The sequence below is a fragment of the Mesoplodon mirus genome, assembly GCF_964341445.2.
Source record: "Mesoplodon mirus genome assembly, chromosome: 15".
Lineage (NCBI taxonomy): Eukaryota > Metazoa > Chordata > Mammalia > Artiodactyla > Ziphiidae > Mesoplodon > Mesoplodon mirus.
The window spans coordinates 24,346,901-24,372,502 of record NC_138991.1 but is presented as its reverse complement, the minus strand read 5'-3'; the positions used below and the strand labels follow the sequence as shown (position 1 = coordinate 24,372,502).

The window sequence follows — 25,602 nt, the reverse complement described above, 5'->3', positions numbered from 1 at the left end:
GCACAGGCTTTCTCTAGTTGTAGCAAGTGGGGGCTACTCTTCATTGTGGTGCACAGGTTTCTCATTGCGGTGGCTTCTCTTGCTGCGGAGCATGGGTTCTAAGTGCGTGGGCTTCAGTAGTTGTGGTGCACAGGCTCAGTTGCTCCGTGGCATGTGGGATCTTCCTGGACCAGGGGTCGAACCCGTGTCCCCTGCACTGGAAGGCAGATTCTTAACCACTGTACCACCAGGGAAGTCCCTAAAGATTTTTTTGATGTGGACCACTTTTAAAGTCTTTATTGAATTTGTTACAATATTGCTTCTGTTTTATGCTTTGGTTTTTTGGTCATGAGGCAAATGGGATCTTAGCTCCCCGACCAGAGATGGAACCCGCACCCCCTGCATTGGAAGGTGAAGTCTTAACCACTGGACTGCCAGGGAAGTCCCTCTAATTTCTGATACTATTAGACTTTCTAGGATTTAGCATCTGTGCTCGTAAGTGAAAATAGCCTATAATTATCCTCTCTTCCCGTACTTTAATTTTAGCATCAAGATTAAAACAACTTCAAAATGAGCTGGAAAGCATCTTTCCTCTTTTTCTATGCTCTGAAAGAATATGTGTATCTGTCTTTTAAATATTTAGTAAAACTCACCTGTAAAATCATCTGAGCCTGTGGTTATACTGATTCATAGGGAGACAGATTATTTCAATTTCTTAAGTACTTATAGATTTTTCATTTGATACACCTTATTAAGTCAGTTTTAAATTATATTTTCCAGAAAACTGTTTCTTTGCCAGTGCTTTCAAATTTATTAGCATAAAGTTATTCATGGAATACTCTTCTTTCCATTCTTTTTTAAAATTAAGGGATTCCCCTGGTGGTCCAGTGGTAAAGAATCTGCCTCCCAATGCAGGGGACGTGGGTTCGATCCCTGGTCGGGGAACTAAGATCCCACATGCCACAGAGCAATTAAGCCTGCGTGCCACAACTACTGAGCTCGTACGCCTCAACGAGAGAGCCCATGTGTGGCAAACTACAGAGCCCATAGGCTCTGAAGCCCGCACACCACAACTATAGAGAGAAAACCCACACGCCACAACTAGAGAGAAGCCTGCGTGCCGCAACTAGAGAGAAACCCGAGCAGACTGCGTGCCGTAATGGGAAAAAAAAAAAAAAGATCCTGTATGCCTCAACAAAGATCCCGTGTGCCGCAACTAAGACCCGACACAGTGAAAAATAATAAGGGAAACAAACAAATATTTTTAAAAATTAAGATATAATTCACATACTATAAAATACACCCTTTAGGGCTTCCCTGGTGGCGCAGTGGTTGAGAATCTGCCTGCCAATGCAGGGGACACAGCTTCGAGCCCTGGTCTGGGAAGATCCCACATGCCGCGGAGCAACTAGCCCCGTGAGCCACAATTACTGAGCCTGCACGTCTGGAGCCTGTGCTCCGCAACAAGAGAGGCCGCAATGGTGAGAGGCCCGCGCACCGTGATGAGGAGTGGCCCCCACTTGCCGCAACTAGAGAAAGCCCTCGCACAGAAACGAAGAGCCAACACAGCCATAAAAAAAAAAAAAAAAAAAAAAAAATACACCCTTTAAAGCGTATGCTTTTCTTTCTTTCTTGACATTGCTTGTGCCTCTTTCTTTTTTATTTGTCTTACCAGGATCATCAATGTTAGTTGTCTTTTCAAAGAAATATCTTTTGGTTTTGCTGCTCTGTTCCATTGGGTTTTTTAATTCATACTTTACTTATCTCTGCTCTTACCTTTATTATTTCCTTCCTCCTAAATTATTACTTTGCTGTTCCTTTTCTCAATTCTTAAGTCAGACATTTGGCCTGTTAATTTTCAGTTGATGTTCTGCTCTAAGTATCTGAGGGCTCAAATTTTCTTCCAAATGCTGTACTGTCTACATCTCACAAGTTTTGATATGTACCATTCTCATTATTCCCTTCTAAATATTTTCTAATGTCCATCATGATTGCTTTTTAAAAAATCACTGGGTATTTAGAACATATTTTAAAATTTCTAAAAATATGGGATATTTTAGTTGGTCAGGTTTTTTTTTTCTTCTTCTGCTGCTTCTTTTTTTTTGGCCACTGACTTGACTTAATTGCACTGTGGTCAGAGAAAATGATCTGTGTGTTATCAACATTTGGTATTTACTGAAACCTGCTGTGGGAATAACACATGGTCAATTTATATAAATGTTACTCTTGTAAAGATTAAGAATTCTTGAATTATTAGTGTATGGTTTCTGAATATATCCATTATATCAAACTATTCTAATTATATTATTCAAGCTTTCTTTATCCTTACTAGTTTTTGCTCAATCCATCAATTACTAACCCAGGTGTGTTAAAATCTCCCCTAGGATTTGCTATCTATATGAATTCGGACCATTTTTGCCTCACATATTTTGAGCCTAGGTTATTAAGAACACAAAAGTTTAGCTATCTTCCTGAATTCTTCCTTTTATATTATACAGTGGTTCTTTTTATCCTCAGTAATGATTTTTATCTGATAAAAATATTGTTATACTCCTTTTTCTTGGTTAATATTCATCTGGATTCTCTATTTTTCTCTATCCTTTTAACTATGAACTGAGACCTTATGTTTTATATCATTCCTGTAAGAGCACATAACTAAATCTGAGATTATTATTCAATCTATTAATCACTTTCTTTTTATCAGTGCTTATAATCCATTTGCATTTATTGTTAATTACTGGTATATTTTGGTTTATCATTTTATGATACCACTGCTTTTTACCCTTCTTTTTCTATGCTGTTTTCCTACTTTTCCTGAATTTTATCGTATTGATTTTTTCATCATGCCTTTCCTTTCTACCCACCCCCCCACTACTAGTTTAGAAGCTATACACTCTATTATTTTAGTGATATTTTTAAAATGTCAACAGACATATCTGACTTAATGTCTAAAGACCATATATGATCATCATTACTAAATAAGTCAACGCTTATTTAGATTTACCCCATGTTTACCAATTATTTAGCTCACCATTCCTTCTTAGCTCTTATTTCTTCCATCTTAGGTTCAATTTTCTTCTTCCTGAAGTACATCCTTGGGCAGTTCAATTAGCAAGGGTCTGTTAATGGTAAATTCTCTTAGTCTCTTTAAAAAGGTCTTTAATTCATACTACTCTTGATACTATAGCTTTGTTTAAAATTCTGGGCTGTTAATAATTTTCTCATCACTTTGCAAATATTATTCTAATGTTTCATGGCTTCCAATGTTGCCACTGAGAAATCAGCTGTGGGTCTGATAATCTTCCCTTTATAAATAACTGGTCTTTGATTTTGAGTTGCTTTTAACATTCTCTTTGTTTATCATGCTCTGTAGTTTTACAATTTTGTGTCTAGATGTGAATTTATTTTTATTTGTAGGGCTCAGAATTACTGGACTTCTGAATCTGAGGACTCATGTCTTTCATCAATTCTGGAAAAATTTCAGCCATTCTCTCTTTCACTATTGTCCCTCCTCAATTTCTTTATCTTCTTCTGGAACTCTTTTCAGATATATATTCAACTTTTTCATTTTATCCTTCACTTCTCTTGACCTCTTTCATATTTCCATCTCTTAATTTATTGTCTGCTGTATTCTGGGTAATTTCTTCAAACTCACCTTCCAATTCAGCTGTGTCTAATTTGCTGAATAAGTTATTCACTTCAATAATTTTTAAATTTCTATAAGTTCTGTTTTTCCCCCAAATTCTCTTTGTGTTTTGATAGCGTCTTGTCCTCTTCTTAGAACTTTCATAATTTTAAACATGCTGATATTCCTATTATCTAGAATTCTGGAGGGAGGGACTCTAAATTTTATGAATTTGGAGTAGGCTTTATAAGAAATCTGCAATGGTTTGGGGTGAGAGCTTCAACGATTATTACCACTTTAGGACCACTTAATAACTTAGTTTAGCTGTACCTGGGTCATTTCAATAATACATTAAATGTCCAAATGCATAAGGATAGAGAAGACAATTCTACAACAACCTTTTCTCACACTCCTCAGCTAGAGCCCAGACCAAGAGAGACAAGTTTTGCATTTGTCTCCTTGTGCCAGAGAGTGAAAGTTTTCTAATCTACCTTTTACTGAAAATCCTGGCTTCATGAAGGATTCCTAATTCTAACTTCTTTATGTGGACCCAAGGCAAGGCTTCAAATTTTATCCCTCTTGGCCATTAAAACTCAAATTTCTTAGCCCCTGCAGCATCTCCTCATTTGTTTACTGCTATTCAAATTTCTTCTTTGACTTCTTTCTTGCCCTGAGGATTTCCCTTACTGTCTTACAAGCTCAGCTGTGCATTAAATGTTGTATTTCAACCAGCATTTTCAGGTGTTTTGTAGTTGGGAGAGGGCAATTAGGTAAATGTTTATCTGTTAAAAATGGATTTGTTTCTACCGGTTTGCAGGGCAGAAACTGAGACACAGATGTAGAGAACAAATGTATGGACACCAAGGCGGGAAAGCGGCAGGGGGGTGGGGGTGGAGGTGTGATGAACTGGGAGATTGGGATTGACATGTATACACTGATGTGTATAAAATTGATGACTAATATGAACCTGCTGTATAAAAAAAATAGATAACTAATAAGAACCTGCTGTATATAAAAAAATTAATTAATAAAAAAATGGATTTGTTTCTGAGGAACCCCATCCCATTTTTCAAAGATGGTAATTAGACAGAAAGTTCTTAGGAGATAAGAAGAAACAGGTTTTCTTAGTCTACAATCAGCTTCCTATCCTCAGAAATGTTTAAGTGCATGCTGGCTACATGCTTAGTAGATACTATAGAATACATTCCAGCACTATGTGGGAATCTGGACTAGAGCCATGATTCACAATGGGGGGGGGGGCAATTTCGTCCCCCAAGGGGTATTTGGAAATGTCTGGAGACAGTTTTGGTTGGAACAACTGGGGGAAAAAGGTAGTGTTGCTACTGGCACCTGATAGGAGGCCAGGGATGCTGCTGAACATCCTACAATGCATAGAACAGCTCCCCACAGGAAAGAATTATGGGTTCAAAACATCAGTAGTGACACATGACTAAATGACTAGTATGGTATAATCACTAATCTTGGGATTCTATGAGGCTATGAAAAGAAAATAGGCCACGGATTTGGTTTTCATTACGAAAGACTCCTGCTTATCAGTCAACTTTCTGTTGCCAATGTTAAGAGAAGAAAATGGCATTAAGAATAACTTAGTGTAAGACATTCTAGATACACAATTCCAGAGTTATTTATTATTGTTTTAGAGGCTAGTTAAGGTCTCTTTCCCTTGAAAAATTTCTGTTTAGTTTAACCAAATGTTAAATTTTGTTTGCATCCACTATCCCAATGGACAACAGAGAAAAAACATTCTTAAAGTATGCTTGGCAGTAAAGAAAGACACCTAGGGGTTAAAATGTTACTGTGACTACAGATCATTACTAATTGATTTTTCCTGAAACTTTATACTGTATATATTACCATAGTGTCCTTCATTAAATACCAGTCTAACCTAATTTCAACCTAAAGCTTTTAAGTTTCCTATGTTGATAATGAACTACCTACACATCACTAAAATTTACACTCACTTTTCAGAGATGCTTAGTAAATATGCCTGCTATTTGCCAGATACTAGGAGAGCTTGCAATTAGTGTGTTGATACTGTTTTAAGAGTCCTAATGTTTTAAGGCTGGAAGAGATCTATAACATCGTTTCTAGGACATAATTAAATATGTTTACAGCTAACTAAGGCTAGTAAATATTAAGACATCTGGCCAGAAATTGAGACCAGAACCCAGATTTCCTGAGTCTCATCCTAGGTCTAGTCTTTCACTAACTATATGCAACTTGGCTAAACTCTGCCCACTCTTCTTCTGGCCCTGGTTCTTCAGTAGTGGCAATAGCGTCACTTATAACCTCTCATCAAGCTGCCTTAACACCAAATGCTCAGACTTCTATGGAGAACTGTATCTTTTAACTCCCTACTATAGGTTCCAGGTTGGGTATTTTACATTTACTATACAGTACTCCCAAACAGCCCAACAACACAGGCCCTGACACATAACAGGAACTCAGTAAATGTTTGCTATATGGCTCAGGGCTCATCCATCTTCAAGCATGAGCTCAAAAGATTATAGGCATTACTATCTCATTTTATAGGTGAAGAAACTGTTGCCTGGAGAGTTACAGTGACTAGCTTGAGGTAAACACTAAATGGCAGTGCCAGGATAAAAACCTAGTTCCAATTCTATATGGCCAAGTCTTCAGCTACAGTTCAGAAAAATGGCTTTATAAACTGAGCTTCTCTATTCTGCTGCATTTCTTCAAGAGCTACTGTGGTAGATGGGGAGGTGAATGACTGGGTATAGTTTCAGGTACTTACTCTCCTTCAACCATAGCAGCTGTGCTTTTCTGGCTTATTTGAATAAAAGATCCTGCAGCAGAAAAAGTCTGAAAGCCACTAGTGTTGTGAAAATAGCAGTGACCTGGGGAGTTAGAGCTGTGATATTAGCCCACTGCTACTTGACCCAGGGCAAATTGCTTCCTTTCTGTGAACTCCACAGGTTCCTCAACTTCAAATGAGAGAGCCAACTCAATTCTAATATTCTGTGACTCACAGAATATTGCGTTCAATCCCTAAGAAATTTCAGGACTGCTAAAAAGTTAGCAAAAAATTTATAACTCTCTCAAATTCTAAATAGATAAAAACACAATATTCTCCCACATACTTCTGCAGATTACATATAAGCATGCAAGAACTCTCAGCTCACAGATTCTCAGTCACAGAGAAAGGTGGGAGTTGGAAAGCTACACTATGCTATAAACACCCTGAGGGTAGAAGATGTTTTATTCAGTTCTACTTTCAAAACTTAGCATAGGTCCTGTCATACAATGAAAACTCAATAAATGTTTGCTGCATGGTTCAGGGCTCATCTACCTTTAAGCATAAGCCCAAAAGATCACAAAGACTGTATATGCTCCATACTTTGTGATTCTAGCCTCCTGAGAGTCTAGATTCACGTCTTGCTTTCCTGAACCAATAAACAGAAATGTGTCAGGAACCCCCAACTATCTTGCAGGACCCAAATGATCATACACTAGCAAATAAAGCCAAAAAAGGAAACTAGTAAAATGTCATACAATTGAGTAGATCTCACCTGGACCACCTGCCATGGGAAATCCCGCCTCTATCCTAACTGAATTTCCAGCTCCCATGGGTCCATTCATTCTCACATCTTGGCTTCGGTTCTGAGCCAAAGCAAGGTTGATAGCACCTTCCCCTGAAAATGATAGGTAGGTTAAAAAAGGAAATCATCAGAATAAGATGCAAATTTCATTTAAAAATAGATATCCGAGAGCTTTAGTTTTATGTGTTTTTGAAGAATTACGGTAAGTTTACCACCACAAAAAGGGTGAGTTCAATACTATACAGGTCTTTCTTCAACCTAACCTGAGCAGGTTCACTTACATGAAGCACAGGGAGAACATAACCAATTCTCACAATACAGCAGACGGACAATCGTTAATGATGTATGGCATCGGCAGAGAGCTTGGAACTCTGAATATTTATTTTCAACCAACTTACCTTGAATGCGTGTGTGTAGGAAGAAAATATTCTCAGAAAGTCTCAAAATCCTAGATTACCTTTTGAGAATTTATGATCAGAAATTAGAAATACAAGTAGGTTAATGGAGAAAGAACATATGATGGCATGGGGACACTGTGATATTTGTAAGCAAAATACCATTTCCCTTTCAATGACTGCAGTATAAATAGATATGCAGCAGAGAAATTCATGCAATGAAGAGTAGACAGGTTGCTACTAATCTACCTCTGAGACATCTCACGATAAAGACCAACATTTTGTATAGGGTTCTTAATGCTTACAAAATTGTATCTCATTTGAACCTCACAATAGCCTGGTAGGTAATGTCACTAGAAGTGTTCCAATTGAGTAGACTCTAAAGTTAGAGGCAATTTAAATCTCACTTGATAAAAAGGTCTCTGAAACAAGTTTTGGGATGCTTCCTTGTGCTTAATCCCAAACTTTGACTACTGTTACTCTGGAAGACAGCACCACCTTGTGGGCAGATAAAAGTATAGCTAGCCTATGGCTGAAAATTTGAAAGGGTGTGTTCACCTTGTTCCTTAACTTAATGTTTTACAGAGCAAGATGATAAAGAAGGAAGCCAATGAGGGCACAGCAGTTCCCTCTAGGGAACTGATCTAGGTCAGCTAGATAAATAGATAAAATATTAAGTATTTTAACCGGGCAGGTAGCTTGGTAATAGGGAACAAATATACTACCAATAAGTGACCAATCACCAGGGGCTACAAGATGTTCTAAGTTGCCTATGGGAGTCAGGAAGAAAAGAGAAAAGAGAATACAGATCCTGAGGGTTTCCACTAAAGGGAAAGAACTATTAATACACTAAACTTGCTAAGACATTCTAGGTAGAAAGAGTATTGTTCTTGAAATGGACATCAGATCATGTAAATGGCTTGTGGCTGCTACTGACAGCCCAGATGTGGTCCTTGCCTTTCTCTCTAACCTCAACTCACACTACTTTCTCCTTCAATAACAAGGATTCAGCCTCAGTGGCATTTTTTTTACTTTCTTAGGCACACAAACCCACTTCTCACCTCAAGGCCTTTGCACATGTTGTTCTCTCTGCCTAGAACAGTTCTCCCGCACCCTTCACATAAACCAACTTCTCAATTTTCAATGTAATCTTAAGTGTCACATGCCCCAAAAGGCCTTCTCCAATCTTCTAATCTAAGGTGAGGTCACCCTTACCAGAACATCTTGTTACTTCTTCAGAGCACATCCCATGTATCAACAGTTACTTATTCATTCACTTATAGTTATTAACAGTTAATTAATAGTTATTAACAGTAACCCCCTTTACTCTCAATTTCCTAATTTAGATGATAAATTATATGGCCACCTTAATTATATCCTTTAAACACTGAACAGTGCCTGGTACACAGTAGGCACTCATTAGCTATTTACTGGCTATATGATGAATAGTCATCTTATTTTAACCTTACAAAGAATCATAGACATTTTTCTATATGATAAATGAATTCCTTGAAAACCTCGCAGTCTATAAAAATCTCACACTGAAAATAATAGGTTTTATTGGAAAAACAGTGTTGAGGCAAACTCAAAACCCATGCGGCTTTGTAACCAGAGCGCTAATAAAAACAAAAATTGGTGTAGGCAACATACCCCAAAACAGTAGAATGAAAATGACTGGTTAAAGGTGGGAAATAATGTAGATGCAGTGGAGCTTTGAGCCAGTGGAGCCACCATTAAGGTGGGCACAGGAGAAACTGAAATGAGCCGTGCAATGCTGAGGGTATACTTCTGGGGAAGGGAGCTGAGTGTAACTTCTCATCCTTAATTTTCCTGAAATAAAGCTGAAAGGACTCCCACCTATGTAGCAACAGATCTAAAGGCTTTTTGGCTTTTCTTGTGGACAATTAACCCTTCTATTGCTACTAATCTAACTCCCCTTGCCCAGGGGGGGAAAAATCACATATGAATGAAACACAATCTCCACACTATACTACTGTTATTCTCCTCTTTGCCACAAGGAAACACACGTAGAGAACACTACTGGCTCTCCAACTTGCTGGTGGGGGTTGGCAAACTATGGCCTGTGGGCCAAATCTAGCCTGCTGCCTGTTTATTTAAGTAAGCGTTACTGGAACACAGCACATTCGTTCATTTGCATTTTGCCTATGGCTGTTTTTGCACTACTACTGTAGAGCTGAGTTGTCTTGACAGAGACCTTCTGGCCCACAGAGCCAAAAAATGTATTCCCTGGCCCTTGACACAGACTCCTGCTTTAAATCAGAATGAATTTACAGAGAAGTCACACAATGTCCTCAAAAGAGACATCTCCCCAACTCCCTGGCCAAAACTCAAAAGAAGGGTACGGGGAGTATTCTTCAATGGAGAACAGTCTGTTGGGAGAAACAACCTGTCCCTCCAGCCCTGCAGCAGACACCACGACAGTGGCAATACCTTCTCTTACAACTTAAAAGGCATCAGCCCCATCACCAGTTTCACAAAAGCAACAGCTATTGCCACCACTTTCACTCCTGCCTGAATTCCCAGGGAGTGTGGAAAGAGAAAAGGAGATCACCTGGGACACATATGTGTACCCTAAAAGTTAAAGAACTCTTTTCTGTAATGTGATAATCACTGCCACATGTAAATTGCATAATTTCTTGTAATATATGTTATCTATTTGGCTTCCTTGCTGGTACTTGTATTTTAATTTGTGGCTGTAATGATAAAGGGGAATCAGCATTTTACCCTTTTAAGAATCTGTAGGAAGTAGGTATGATTAAGAGAAGAAACTGGTGTTTCCTTTCTCCAGAGGAAAACACTACCACAAAGCCCTTTTAATTCAGGTAAATAGGTAAGAGAGACTGTAAAATGTTTGGGGTTTTTAAGAAACTGCTTACATGTTTCTTATAAAAAATACATGTGCTTTTGTGCTTATAAAGCATAAACAGCCTATATAGTGTTATTACCAATAGTTATTTGACTTCTACTCTTCCCAAAAGTTCATCCTAGGGCTTCCCTGGTGGCGCAGTGGTTGGTAGTCCACCTGCCGATGCAGGGGATGCGGGTTCATGCCCCAGTCCGGGAGGATCCCACATGCCACGGAGCGGCTGGGCCCGTGAGCCATGGCCGCTGAGCCTGCGCGTCTGGAGCCTGTGCTCCATAACGGGAGAGGCCACAACAGTGAGAGGCCCGTGTACCACAAAAAAAAAAAAAAAAGTTCATCTTACATCCAATATGTTGCTGTGAATTAATTTTACTTTTCTGAATCCTTTTAGACGATCCAACATTTTTTGAAACAAACTGGTTATTGTTTAAGCCACTATTTCCTTGTTTATCAAATTATGGAATTTACCCTATTTCTCAATCTATATATCTCTGAATAATCTCTCTAAATAATCTGTTTGTTGATATCGCCCCTTCTGGGGCATAGCAACCTACAATCTTAACTGCATAAAATGTGTCTCACTCCTACATACAATATGTTGACCTTTCATTTACTGAGCATTTAGGTCCTATGCAAGCACAGGGTCAGGAGGGCTTGGCCCACCAGGGCAAGAGAAGGCTGGAATCACTCACTGGTTGCCACCTTGTTTACATCAACACAGGAGGGGAAAAGAAGGTTTTAGTTCATTGGGTACCAAAAGATAGAATCTCCTTTGTGCTTCCCCATACCTGGTACTTACATCTCTCAGGTTTGTCTCCCTCATCAAGGTCATGAGCTCCTTTTGAGTTTATAATGACAAAGACCATATTTTATTTATCATTTATTCTGAGGGCTGAACCAAAGTGTTACTATTATATATGTGCTTCCCTTGCTTTCATTCAACATATGTTTATTAAAGAACTTGACATGTACAGGCAAGCAAAGATTCAACAATGAGCAAAACAAGATACGGTCCCTGCCCCTACTGGAGCTTGCAGTCCATGGGGGAACAAAACAATCATCAAATAACTGCTTTAATCAAAGTGTGAGGAAATGATCTGAGGGAGAAAAAAACCAGACTTTTGTAAGAGTACATGACAAAAGACTCTGACTTAGTCAAGGAGCTCAGAAAACACCTCCTCAAGATTTAAGCTGGGAAAAAAAAAAAAAGATTTAAGCTGATACTTGAAGGCTGAGTAGGTATAACTAAGGGAAAGGGGAATGGTAGGGAACAATATCCATATAGAGAAGACATCAATGCAAAGGACTCCTGGCAGGAAGAAGAAATGCATATTCAAGGAACCTAAAAGAAAGCTGAGGAGGCTAGAATAGATAGCAAAGAAGAAGGAGGAGAGTTGTAAAAGGTAAGGCTAGATGAGAAAGGTAGAGATCAGACCATGCAAAGCCTGAGGTCACGATAAGGAGTTTGGTCATTATTCTGTGAATAGCAAGCCACAGCAGGGTTTTAAGCTGTGTGTGTGTGTGTGTATACTCCATATTTTCATTTTTATTTATTTATTTATTAATTATTATTTACTGTTGCAGCCTCTCCCGTTGCGGAGCACAGGCTCCGGACGCGCAGGCTCAGCAGCCATGCTCACATACCGCTCCGCGGTATGTGGGATCCTCCCGGACCGGGGCACAAACCCGGGTCCCCTGCATCGGCAGGCGGACTCTCAACCACTGCGCCACCAGGGAAGCCCCATATTTTCATTTTTAAAAGATCACTCGGGACTTCCCTGGTGGCACAGCGGATAAGAGTCTGCGCTCCCAATGCAGAGGGCCCAGGTCCAATCCCTGGTCAGGGAACTAGATCCCACATGCATGCCGCAACTAAGAGTTTGCATGCCACAACTAAAGAGCCCGTGAGCCACAACTAAGACCCGGTGCAACAATATAAATAAATAAATATTTAAAAAAAATAAAAATAAAAAAAAAATAAAAGATCACTCTGTCAAAAGCATCTGAAAAATGAATACTGCTACAAAAGGATTGTTCAGGGCCTCTGTTAGATAAATAAATACTAAATAAGGCTTATTGGGTGGAAGGAAGCAACTGAAATTAGATATTCTTTAAAAGACAAATCAGTCCTTGGTTAGGGTACTAGTAAAATCAAAGTCTGACAGAATGACAGCCAACATCAGGCAAGGAAATGGAGTCTGAGGCTGTGGATGCTGAAGCGTCAGGACCCAACCAGAGCCTCAATTCCTCTTTATCTTAAGATGCTGCAATGTAAAGCACAGGTGACATGAGTTATTTGGCATTCTGAATTCAACTTGAGAGGAACAGACAAAGCAGCACATGCTATATTCTACTGTTCCTATAATCGGGGTCCAGACATGCACCTTCAATCTGAACGGAGAGAATTCCCAGATCCCGAAGCTGCTGGTTGTTGCTCTGAGCCAGGATCCGTAGCCGCTCTGCTGCTTCCCGGGGGATGTTGAATGTCACACGCACGCTGTTCCAGGGCTCTACCTTCTGTACCTTTAGCTTGCTGGATTCTTGGTCGTGAAAGAAAGAGAATAATATTAGTAATCTTTTAGCCAACAGAAGACATGGAATGAACAACAACAACAAAGTAAAAGAACAAGGTAGAATACCAGCATGGAGTAGCTGAGAGAGTTTAAGCTTTGGTACCAGACAGACTTTATTATTATTATTATTTTGTTTTTTTATAAATTTATTTGTTTTATTTATTTATTTATCCATCCATCTATCTATTTATTAATTTTTGGCTGCTTTGGGTCTTCGTTGCTGCGTGCAGGCTCTCTCTAGTTGCAGTGAGTGGGGGCTACTCTTCGTTGTGGAGCACGGGCTCTAGGCACACGGGCTTCAGTAGTTGTGGCACGCAGGCTTAGTTGCTCCGCGGCATGTGGGATCTTCCCGGACCAGGGCTCAAACCCGTGTCCCCTGCATTGGCAGGCGGATTCTTAACCACTGTGCCACCAGGGAAGCCCAGACTTTAAATTTAATCCCAGCTGTACCACTTAGCACCTGGGTGACCATGAACAAGTTACTTCACATTTCTGAAACTTCTTTCTCGTCTCTAAAACCATGAAAAAACTACTTCATGAGACTGTGAGTGTTAAATGAGATAATAATATGCCAAAAATCTAGCACAGGATCTGACACACCATAGGCACTAAATAAATGGAAAACAGTAAGATGGAGTAAGGAACATAAGAGAGAAGGGAGAGACAAGTTTAAATTAATAGAATAAGGTCTACTTCTGGACTCAGTTCAATGTATATGAACTGAGAAGCTAAGAATATTCAAGTTTCAAATTTCAAGTGAAATTTTATAAAAATTTAACTGGCAGATACGCCAATTGTAAGATATTAGGGAATCTGTAGCTATAATTCACTAAACTTGTTTAAAGAAAGAGCACTAAAAAGGAAAATAGTAGATTCACTTATAAAATGTTAAGCAATTTTACTTCTTCAAACCAAACAATTGAAATTTTAATACTCATATTTAAATTTTCACTGGGCATCTCTGTGAAAGATATTCATAGAGGGAGCAAACATTTCTTCCAATATCCTATAAATGCTTCAATTTAAGGAAGGCTTAAATCTTGATTCTTTATGTCTCTCATTTTTAATCTTTTTCTACTTTAAACAATTTCCACTGAAGCATACCAAACTGAGGAGAAAAGCAACATAAATTTGACAACTACATTTCAGTTAGGATATGAAAACATTATATTTCAGCAAATCTGAAAAGTCAATGCAAACTTTAGAACATGTTTTTAAATTAAGATGCAAAAGTTAAACTAATTGAGGAGGTAATGTTTTCTGTAATTATATTTCACAGTTGGAAAGCAAATCCCAGGTCCAGTTAGATAATAAAAAAACATTTTTTCCCCAACAACCCCATACAAAATAATTTTCTCTTTTGTTATAAACTCAGCTACATTAAATCTCTTGTATCCTCCATTCAATTATACATTCCAGTATTGAGAAAATGGTCATACAGGAATATCTATTCTCAAAATAAGAAATATATATGGATACAGGAAAGTGCCTACATGTTGCCTAAAGCCACTGCCACCTCCAAAACCATTATGCGTTATACATTTATCCAGACATGGAGTCTACTTGTTCTTATGTGGAAAAAAGAGATCATTTGCTATGAGCAGAAGGTTAGTACAATCACAGAGCTTTAGGAAGGATTATGAAATATTTAGTTTAAGTCTATTTTATAGGTGAGGAAACTGAAGCCCAGAAAGTCTAAGAGATTTGCTCAGAATCCAGTGGCTACCTAGCAGCATCATGGCATCAGAATCCAGCTCCGCTTTTCAGGTCATTTTTCTTTCCATGATATTTATGCATCCAAACAGCAAAAGGCAGGGAGCTTGAGATCCTGGTACCACAGAGTATAGATGCTTCAGGGCTTCTTCCCAGTCTGAACAGTACTGGAATCTTATACTTAGGTGGTCTAGACAAACGTTAAATTTGCTTATGACATTATCTACTTGTGATAAGCCTGCAGAAAAATCTTTAACTGTAACAGTTACATTTTATCAAAATTTTTAACTTCCATCGTATTTGAGAACATCTGACTTAAAATACTTTTTGGATCAAGACTGTAACTGATAACCGTAAGTCTGAGTCTGCTAATTTATTTAAAAGCCATTAATAAACTAATTCAGCAATTTAAAAACAAGAAAAAAATGTGGATAATTAAGAGCAACGAGCAGGACTTCCCTGGTGGTCCAGTGGTTAAGAATCCGCCTTCCAATGCAGGGGACGCAGGTTTGATCACTGGCTGGGGAACTAAGATCCCAAATGCTGTGGGGCAACTAAGCTCGTGCGCTGCAACTACTGAGCCCGTGCGATCTGGAGCCTGCGCCCCACAACTAGACAGCCTGAGTGCCGCAACTACTGAGCCTGCGAGCTCTAGAGCCCAAGCGCCAAAACTAGAGAGAAGCCCACGTGCTGCAATGAAGAGTCTGTGTGCCACAATGAAAGATTCCACATGCCACAACGAAGATCTCACGTGCCTCAACTAAGACCCAACACAGCCAAATAAATATTTTTTAAAAAAAGAGCAATGAGCAATGAACAATTTCAGGTGCAGCTAGCCCTTAAGATATGATATATTATGACATGATTATGGTGATAATTACAACGTTCACCACAGAAGTCTCTAATACTATGTTAAATAATCCAGAACTATAGAGAAGTCTTATATAACATAGTAAAAGAAAGACCCTTGGAAAAAAAGACAGCTCTCCTCCTGACATCAATTCTAATGAATAAGACCCCCAAAACCTAAAGAAGTTGGTTAGCACTGAATCAAATCAAGATCTGTGATAAAAGGATAAAATCTAGGCTTTGTACTATGTCTGAAGGGATTAAATAATTGTGCTACCCAGAAAATATGGAGAACATCTAAACCAAAGTTGACAAGCACAACTTCCCACAAGACCACTACAGGTTATCTAAATGTGTGAAGAGGACAGATGGGACTGTCGTGAGGGGAAGGCCTGCCTTCAGTGGCAGCTGCTACTCAGCACCACCTGGGATAGGAGAGCTCAATGTTATCTGACCTTTCCTGTTTAAAGACAAATCTAAAATCTGAATTTTAATGTAAAATATCTCATTTTTCAAAGCAGTGGCAATGAAATTCAAACATTAAAAAAAAAAAAAAAACCCAAAAACTAAAGTGAACCATAACACATGGCTGCACATGGATACACACAGCAGGCTATCGGTTAACCTCTGACCTAAAATTTAAAAGAACAAATTTCAAGTTCATTTTAAGTAGAACCATGGAGTAAAAGATTTTTGTAAGTTTTAAGTCACCTCAAAGATCCAGTCTTGCTTCTTCATTTTATAGGTAAGGAAACTAAAGACCAGAGAGCTAAAATTAGATAGAATTACTCCTATCCATTAGAACAGATAATTTAAGGATTACTATGCTAAGTAATGCTTTATTATGTTCAGTTACTCCATGTACTTAAAAAAATACAACAGCATTTCTATTAAAAAAAAATCCTAAAATTCCAACTTTGCAATTAAAATCAGCCTTTCAACCTAGTACAACCACAGTTGTACTTTGTAAAACTCGAGATAACCATAGAAGGACAATTCAAAGAGTAACAAGAAGGAAAAATAAAGCAAATTACCCATGTGTAACAAATTGGGCACGTTCTCCAATATTGTGTCCAATTTCCATTTGAAGTCTTTATCATCTATATTTCCTTTGAAGGCCACAAAGATTGTGGAATCCTCCAAAATACTATCACTTTTTGAGTCATCATCTTCTAGTCCAGAGTCAAAATCCATCTCTGAGTCCTCCACTGTTGATGAACACAAGGAAGTATAGATGTCTTCTAAGTTTGGAAGGTCATCCAAAACCATGGTGAATATTATTCCAGAAGCATATGCCAAGTGGACAATAAAAAAACCTTTGAAAACAGAAGATACAAAAAGCATTACAATGCATAATTACACAGTCAACAATGTATAATTATAGTTCTATGAAAACTATAATTTATTTACTTCCAAGTAATAAGGAAGTACTATAAAAATTAAGAAATTACAGAGAGGATAAGCTAGTTTAATTAAGATATTCTATAATAGTTCTTAAAGATACCAGAAATAAAAATATACCACTTTTAAATAAAATTCCTTTTATTTTGTCAGCCTAGAATATGGGCAGAAGGGAACTAAGGATCACAAGAAAATAAAATAGGTATTTTCTGAGAATTAATTCATATAAGCCTTTTGGTTGACCCCCATAGAGCAAGATTGGGGTTGACGCCAAGACTCCCCTTACTCCTGTCCTAACAAAAGCTTCACAGCAGCCAAGGTTTCTAAAGCCCTCTGCTTTAACCTGCAAAGGACAACCTGACCTAACTAAGAGCATCTGCAGCACTACCTAAAATCCTAAAGTCTTTCATGAGGACCATTTAAAACAACTTTTAAAGGGTTATTAATAGTCACATAGCTGAAAATAATGATTCAGAAACAAAACAAAGACACAAAAATTTTAAAATACTTTTGCAAAAGGAAAATAAGTGGTTAACACATATTTACAGAGGCAAAGAACTATGTCTAGGACAGAACTAAATTACTTTTTAACTTTTAGGTCTAGGGAAGTCACATTTTCTGCTGTTTTCAGTTATGTTGCCTACCAAAGAGTACACAAATATTAAAGACCACACCATGTGGCCATTTCCTCCATTATCTTTGGGATTGATGATCACATTCTTAACCCAAAAGTGAATGAATGAACATTAATTTTCAGCACTTGTGTGAAGCAAGAATGGTACAGAAACATAAGAACCTCACACAAATCTTCTAATTTAAAAAAAATTCCCTATACAAAGCATAATTACAGCTTTTTTTTTTAAAGATTGATAAGAAAAAAAGGACTGAAAATAAACCCACTAAAATGCAAATAGTGATTGTGCTAGGTTGGTAAGATTGTTGGTAAATTTTTTTTTCCTATTTTCCAAAAACGCTGTAAGTCATTAGGAAAATGCAAAGCTAAATATGCTGTAATATGGTTATACTACTTGCATAAATAGAAAAAAAGTATCAACTTTTTAAAACTGTTTAACTTTTCTTTTTAAAATAATCACTAAACTTCAAGAGCAAAGGCTTTTCAAAAACCAAACCTAAGCAATTTTAAGGGGGAAAATTCCTCTGTTGTAAATAAATATGGAAAAAAACTTTTACATCTGAGCAGAGTGTCTTATAGTCTGGCAATTATAACCTTTCCTAGTACCATCAGTGTTATAAAGGAACAGTGTAATTTGGATGGTTAAGAAAAAACAGCATTCAGGACTTCCCTGGTGGCACAGTGGTTAAGAACCAGTCTGCCAACGCAGGGGACATGGGTTCGAGCCCTGGTCCGGGAAGATCCCACATGCCACGGAGCAACTAAGCCTGTGTGCCACAACTACTGAAGCCCGCGCGCCTAGAGCCCAGGCTCTGCGACAAGAGAAGCAACCACAATGAGAAGCCCCTGCACCGCAACGAAGGGTAGCCCCTGCTCGCTGCAACTAGAGAAAGACCGTGCACAGCAACAAAGACCCAAAACAGCCAAAATTTAGGAAAAAAAAAAAAAGTATACAATTCAATTTTTAAAAAGGAAAGCTTTAAAAAAATAAAGAAAAAACAGCTTTCAGAAAATCCTTTATAAATACCATTGCCATTAGTCAACTGCCATCTACATTTTACAGATATTAAAGAACTTTAGAGGTAAATAAACAAAACTAAAAAAGATTTTTAGGGCTTAAAAGCTGCTGCTTGGAAATTCCCTGGCGGTCCAGTGGTTAGTGCTCCACACTTCCACTGCAGGGGGAACAGGTTCAATCCCTGGTCGGGGAACTAAGATCCTGCATGCTGCGTGGTGAGGCTAAAAACAAAAACAAAAACCCCCTGCTGCCCAGCAGAAAGAAGTCTGATTGCTGAAAATGCCTGAAAAACTGTAGCTATTTAACAGCTGTTCCAAAGTTGAAACAACTGCAAGACGGGAATTTAAAATTTAAGACATGTTTTCCAAAAGAACCTTTAACTGGAAAGGAGAAAACCAACTAAAAAACCTGCACTTTGATAGTCTGCTGAAGAGGTTGTTGGTCATGCCACGAAGTCTGTGTATTCAGATATGGAAAACCCTCAACTGGTAGACAAGAAGTCAGCTAATTCAAATTCAGGAATTATCAGTTTAACAGTACTATGGGCATTATACAGGTGCTTAAAAAAAAAACACAAGAAATAGAAAGTCAGTCTATGAAAAAAATTACTGGCCTTCCCTACAAAAAAAATTTTTTAAAGAAACTTCTTCCGGGCTTCCCTGGTGGCACAATCGTTAAGAATCTGCCTGCCAATGCAGAGGACATGGGTTCAAGCCCTGGTCCGGGAAGATCCCACATGCCGCAGAGCAACTAAGTCCGTGTGGAGCAACTAAGCCCGTGCACCACAATTACCGAGTTTGTGCTCTAGAGCCCGCAAGCCACAACTACTGAAGCGCACACACCCTAGAGCCCGTTCTCCGCAACAAGAAAAGCCACCGCAATGAGAAGCCCATGCACTGCAACGAAGAGTAGCCCCTGCTCACCGCAACTAGAGAAAGCCCGCGTGCAGCAACGAAGACCCAGTGCAGCCAAAAATAAATAAATTTATAAAAATTAAAAAAAAGAAACTTCTTCCAGATAACATATTCTTTGAGATTAATGCCCACTTAAACTCTAAGGATTTATTATCAAAATAATGGAGTAATCTTTGAGTGAAAATGTAGTTCAGTGAAAACTCTCTCCAAGAGTATAGGTGACTAGCTCAAGAAACTCATTTGCTTATTTATGGTCATCTATCATGAGCATGTGCTATTTCTTTGTGTTTGCTAAGATTAACCACCAGTTATCTTGCTCACCCACATAATTTCCAGATTACCTACTGATTTAACTTCTTATTGGGGCTATTCTGATTTTTTATAAAGAATCTAAAAACAAATATGATATTCAGGAGAAATTTTAAAAGCAAGCATATTATTTATTCTACTTGTCCAAGGTAGAATGAAAAAGATTTTCAAATGAAATCATTTCAGGAGCCAAAGAGCCAGTTGATAAAGGAAAGCTTTTTTTATGGAAGAATGCCAACTTAAATATAAAAAGATGGTATCATTAGAAAACCCACAGTTTTGCAATCCCTAATAAAATAATTCAGGCAAGGATCATCAGTAAGGAAAAAACACTATGTGAAAATTTGACAGAGTTCTGGATAGTTACACGATATCAAAGTATCATCCCAGATACCTGCTGCTTAGCAAAGGGAAAACTGTAACTTCACAATGGAAAGACTTGACTTCTACCACTTGAACGCAATGATCCACCTCAGCATCATTAACAGAGAAACAATCAGAAATTATGTACAATATTAAGTGCACAGCATTACCTATGAAATATTCCTGCCAAAATGTTTAACCTGAATCTAACAAGTTTTTAACAGGAGACAGAGGAACAAGTTAAAGAACACCATGAGGAAATAATTAGACAAATCTAGAGTGTAGGATTTCTATAGCACAATTGGCTTGGCCTCTTCAATAAGTCAGTGGTCACAGGGGAAAAAAAGGGTGGGTAAAACTGTTCTACATTAAAAGAGACTTAAGAGCCTTAAAAATCAAGTGCAATGGGGACTTCTCTGGTAGTTCAGTGGTCGAAGAATCCACCTTCCAATGCAGGGGATGCGGGTTCGATCCTTGGTCAGGGAACTAAGATTCCACATGCTGCAGGGCAACTAAGTCTGTGCACTCTAGAGCCCTCACACCATAGAGAGCACGTGTGTGCTGCAACAACTGAGCCCACGCGCTCTGGAGCCCGCATGCCACAACTAGAGAGAAGTCCATGCCACAACGAAGAGCTCACCTGCCACAACTAAGACCCAATGCAGCCAAATAAATAAATATTTTTTTAAAAATATCAAATGCAATGTACAGTACTTTATTGGATCTTGGTTTGAAAAAAAACAGATGCAAAGCACATTTTTAGGATAATTAGGGAATTATTACTAATTTTGCTAGGTGTGATAATAATGGTGCTGTGGTTATTTTTGGACAATGTTCTTTTTTTTTTTTTTTCAGTACGCGGGTCTCTCACTGTTGTGGTCTCTCCCATTGCAGAGCACAGGATCCGGACGCGCAGGCTCAGCAGCCATGGCTCACAGGCCCAGCCGCTCCGCAGCATGTGGGATCTTCCCGGACCGGGGCATGAACCCGTGTCCCCTGCATTGGCAGGCGGACTCTCAATCACTGCGCCACCAGAGAAGCCCACAATGTTCTTATTGTCTCTTAAGACATGCATACTGAAGCATTTATTTATTTTTTTGGCCACGCCACGTGGCACGAGGGATCTCAGTTCCCTAATCAGGGATCAAACCCGTGCCCCCTGCAATGGAAGCACAGAGTCTTAACAACTGGACTGCCAGGGAAGTCCCAAGAGATGCATACGGAAGCATTTTGAGGTAAAATGTCATGATATCTGCAATTTAATCTTGAAAATAACTGAGGAAAAAACAGATTAATCAAATATAACAAAATGTTAATAATGGCTAATTATAGGTGATGAGTATACAGGTGTTCATTATATTTTTATTTGTACTATAAATTACATATATTTGAAATTGATCTTAATAAAGAGTTAATTGTTTGTTTGTTTTTTTTTTAAAGGAAAAAGAGGACTTTCCTGGAGGTCCAGTGGTTAAGACTCCATGCTCCCAATGCAGGGGGCACAGGTTCAATCCCTGGTGGGGGAAGATCCCACATGCCATGTGGTGTGGCCAAAAAAAAAAAAAAAAAAAAAAAGGAAAAAGCAAGCATATCAGAAACATAGTACTGCTCCATGGTAAAACTCTGCCAGACATCAGGAATGCTAAGAAACTTATCTATGAACATCTTCCAAATCACAGTATGTTTTAAAAAGAAACATATTTGAACATATATATTTATAAATATATAAATTTATATCATATATATTACATATATTTAATTACTTACACCAGTCTTTTCTGATTTAAATATATATTTTATATGTATATTTATAAATATTCAGATTCCTATGTGAATAATGGTTAAAAGATTGTCACAGACTATTCAGATTATCTGCCATTTGAGCAAAAAGACAAGACGCTATTATGCACTTCAGAAATCACAAATTCATATACCTACAGGAGTCAGGCACGTAAAGTAAATAAGAGAAGAACACTGAATATTAAATGCATTTGCACATACTGTATGAATGGTTTGGGCAATAGGAAACTTGCATACCCATCTATGTTCAGCAGCTGCTACTCTGTTCCACTTTATTACTTCCTTTCTGGAGGGACAGAAGGTGTTGTGCAGGCCCAGGACTAACATTATGAATTTTAAGAATAGACTAAAATCCATATATTTCGTAAAATCTCCAAATTTTAAAATTGATTTACATTTCTGGAAAATACTCTATGGGCCAAATGAAACACACTACAGCTGCATATGGCCCACAGGCCATCAGTTTTCAATTTCTAGTTAAATCATGACTCACAAGATTGACTGATAGAACACTAGGCCCCAGTAAACTACACTGGGTTTGGTGTAGTGCTGGAGAAGACCAGGTATTTAAAACGCATTTAAGTCTTATGATGTGCCTCTTGGGAGGTCTATGGACTCCCTGAGAGAGAAAAGAAAAAAAAAAAAAAAAGAGATCAAGGTCTTAATCCCAGAGAAACAGAAGGCACTCAAACTTAGAGAATTTTTGCAATGTAACTTTGGTAGTGTCATTCCACTGCTTGGAATTAAGCTGAGCCATACTCACTCTCACATAAGGTTTCACTCACCAAAATGTCTTTCTTAATTTTTATCATTTATCCAGGTCATCTTCTAAGTCCAAACAAGCTGGCATTTTTAGGGCTTGTATTTTAAGGTAGCAGCCAAATAAAAACTCTAAAAAAAAAAAAAAAAGGAAAAAGGAAAAAAAGGAAAAATAAAAGTACAATATTATACAGAAATTACAGAGGTGACCCATCCTTGCATCAGAATGCAAATATCACAATTTATCAAGTCAACTTAGACATCTTCAGACAATGTTAAAATAGGGTTTTCATTAAATCTGCAAAGAATATTTTTTTTTTCCTGAGATCTTAAAGCACTCATCACCAAGCAATTCGAAGAATTCAGAAGCAAAACTAAGGGACATATACCAGAATTGTGAAACTGGGACCCTAGGCCTTAGAGCCCTCCCTATACATTGATTTCTAAATCTGTCAAATTAGAACATTCTTTGACATAAGTCGCAGCAATATCTTTTCAGATTCATCTCCTAGAGTAACAGAAATAAAAATAAACGAATGGAACAAAATTAAACTTAAAACCTTTTGCACAGCAAAGGAAACTGTAAACAAAAGACAACATATAGAATGGGAGAAAGTATTTGCAAACAATGTGACCGACAAAGGATCAATTTCCAAAATATAAAAACAACTCATACAACTCAATAACAAAAAAACAAACAACCCAATCAAAAAATAGGCAGAAGATCTGAATTGGGCAATTGGGATTAACATGTATACATTTATGTGTATAAAATTGATGACTAATAAGAACCTGCAGTATAAACAAACAAACAAACAAAAAACAATACTAAACTTTCTCTGGGTTATTTGTATGGAAATATGTTAATATAAATGTTTCAGACACTACATGAAATTTCTAAGAATCTTATATGTTCTGGTATAATGTTATAAGTCATAATTCTAGTTATTACTTTAAAATGTATATCTCAGAAATAACTAAATTTCCTTGTCAACTGCATTATTATGAACTTTCATCAAATCTTTAACCATGGTCATTTTTAAGTCTTTTGTCATTTACAGACAGTTCTGGGTATACTCTGATGCTTTTGCAAAAATGTTCCTATAAAAGGGTTTCATCTTCAAGGAATTCATGCAAAAGACTGACAAGTACAGGTTCCTGGTAACTGACTATACTGCTGAACTGAATGAATAAGCATTTTCAGAACTCTAATGGAAAACTGATGAATTCATAAAAGTGCTAACAAAAGATCAAGATAAAAAAAATTAATTACATGGGACTGAGTGAACTGATGAGGATGATTATAATTTTTGTGACTTTCTGTTTGAATAAAAAAAAATCCCACAAGGACTCAGAGACAAAAAATATACAAATCAATTTTCACTGCAAAGTAAAGGAGCTGTTACAGTGGAGGATTACTGGACTGAATGTCAATATTATGACATAGTATGAGTGTGTTTCGTGTTTGGTAATTGTAATCATTGTTGCTTTTGTTGTGGTCATTCATTTACAATGCTTGGTGTCAGTTTATTTATCTCTTATAAAAATAAAATACAGTGTGTGTGTGTAAAAAAAAGAAAGTGAAAAGAATATTTGGAAACAATATTCACAAATCATATAGACTTCAGTATAGCAATGATTATTTTAATTAACATGATTGATAATTTTCACTTTCAAAATTCAAAATTTTAATGTATGCAGTGTATGCAGTGTGACACTCAGTAGTGTATACATTTCAAGGTTCAACAGATCTGGACTGGAATTACCAGCTAGCCAGTGAGCAGCTGAATCACTGCTTATCTGAAAGGTCTTAGATATATTGCTTAACCTCTCTGAGCCTCATATTTTTCATCTGTAAAATGGGAAGTAAGAATCTCATGAAGGTGCTGTGAGGATTAAATGAGATATAGTTTGTGAAAACACCTAGCGGAGAGCTGAAAGAACAAAGGGCCAAAGGTCTTTTCATGTTTTCCTAAAACTTATTGAGGTAGAAGTCAACATTAAAAAGCTTACTCAAAGAGAAATTGTTTGATAAAATACAATTTATTGGGTTTTTTTCTAGTTATAAAAGAATATATAATTTTTATAGAGTCTTTAAAAATACAGAATATTTTTAAAGAATAAAATCAACTGTAATCCCAAAACTCAGATTATCACTACTGATATTTGGGTATATTTCCTTTCAAAACCATCTAGGTTTATATTTAGAGTTTGTATTTTGTTTTTATTGTTTTGTTTGACTTCTAAGTTTGAATTGTTAAGTAGACAATCTAAAATTAAACATCTTTTTCTTTCAAAAAAAAAAAAAAAGCAGAAGATCTAAATAGACATTTCTCCAAAGAAGACATACAGATGGCCAAAAAGCACATGAAAAATGTTCAACATCACTTATTATTAGAGAAATGCAAATCAAAACTACCATGTGGTATCACCTCACTCTAGTCAGAATGGCCATCATCAAAAAGTCTACAAATAATAAATGCTGGAGAGGGTGTGGAGAAAAAGGAACCCTCCTACACTGTTGGTGGGAATGTAAATTGGTACAGCCACTATGGAGAACAGTATGGGTTCCTTAAAGCTAGAGTAACCTGTAATCCCACTGCTGGGCATATATCCGGACAAAACTGTAATTTGAAATGATACATGCACCCCAATATTCACTGCAGCACTCTTTACAATAGCCAAGACATGGAAGCAACCTAAATGTGCCTTGACAGATGAATGGACAAATTAGATGTGGTGTGGCTGTGTGTGTGTATATTTACATACATACACATATACCCACACAGTGGAATACTACTCAGC

General features: G+C 37.5%; 1 protein-coding gene across 8 annotated transcripts in view; it reads right to left on the bottom strand.

Annotated features, from left to right (window-relative positions):
* NCOA6 (nuclear receptor coactivator 6) overlaps nucleotides 1–25,602 on the bottom strand; it is a 106,802-nt gene that overhangs the window by 36,918 nt on the left and 44,282 nt on the right. For 5 of the 8 annotated variants that reach the window (XM_082645575.1, XM_082645577.1, XM_082645578.1 and 2 more), the window contains 4 exons: nucleotides 22,824–22,929; nucleotides 16,634–16,915; nucleotides 12,849–13,004; nucleotides 7,156–7,278 (listed from right to left, as the gene is read on the bottom strand). In XM_082645575.1, the coding sequence (XP_082501701.1) occupies nucleotides 7,156–7,278; nucleotides 12,849–13,004; nucleotides 16,634–16,868 (514 nt within the window). In that variant the 5' untranslated portion in view covers nucleotides 16,869–16,915; nucleotides 22,824–22,929. Of the gene's footprint in view, nucleotides 1–3,010; nucleotides 3,432–7,155; nucleotides 7,279–12,848; nucleotides 13,005–16,633; nucleotides 16,916–22,823; nucleotides 22,930–25,602 lie in introns of those variants that run through there. The other 3 variants (XM_082645580.1, XM_082645576.1, XM_082645581.1) reach the window with 2 other exon arrangements.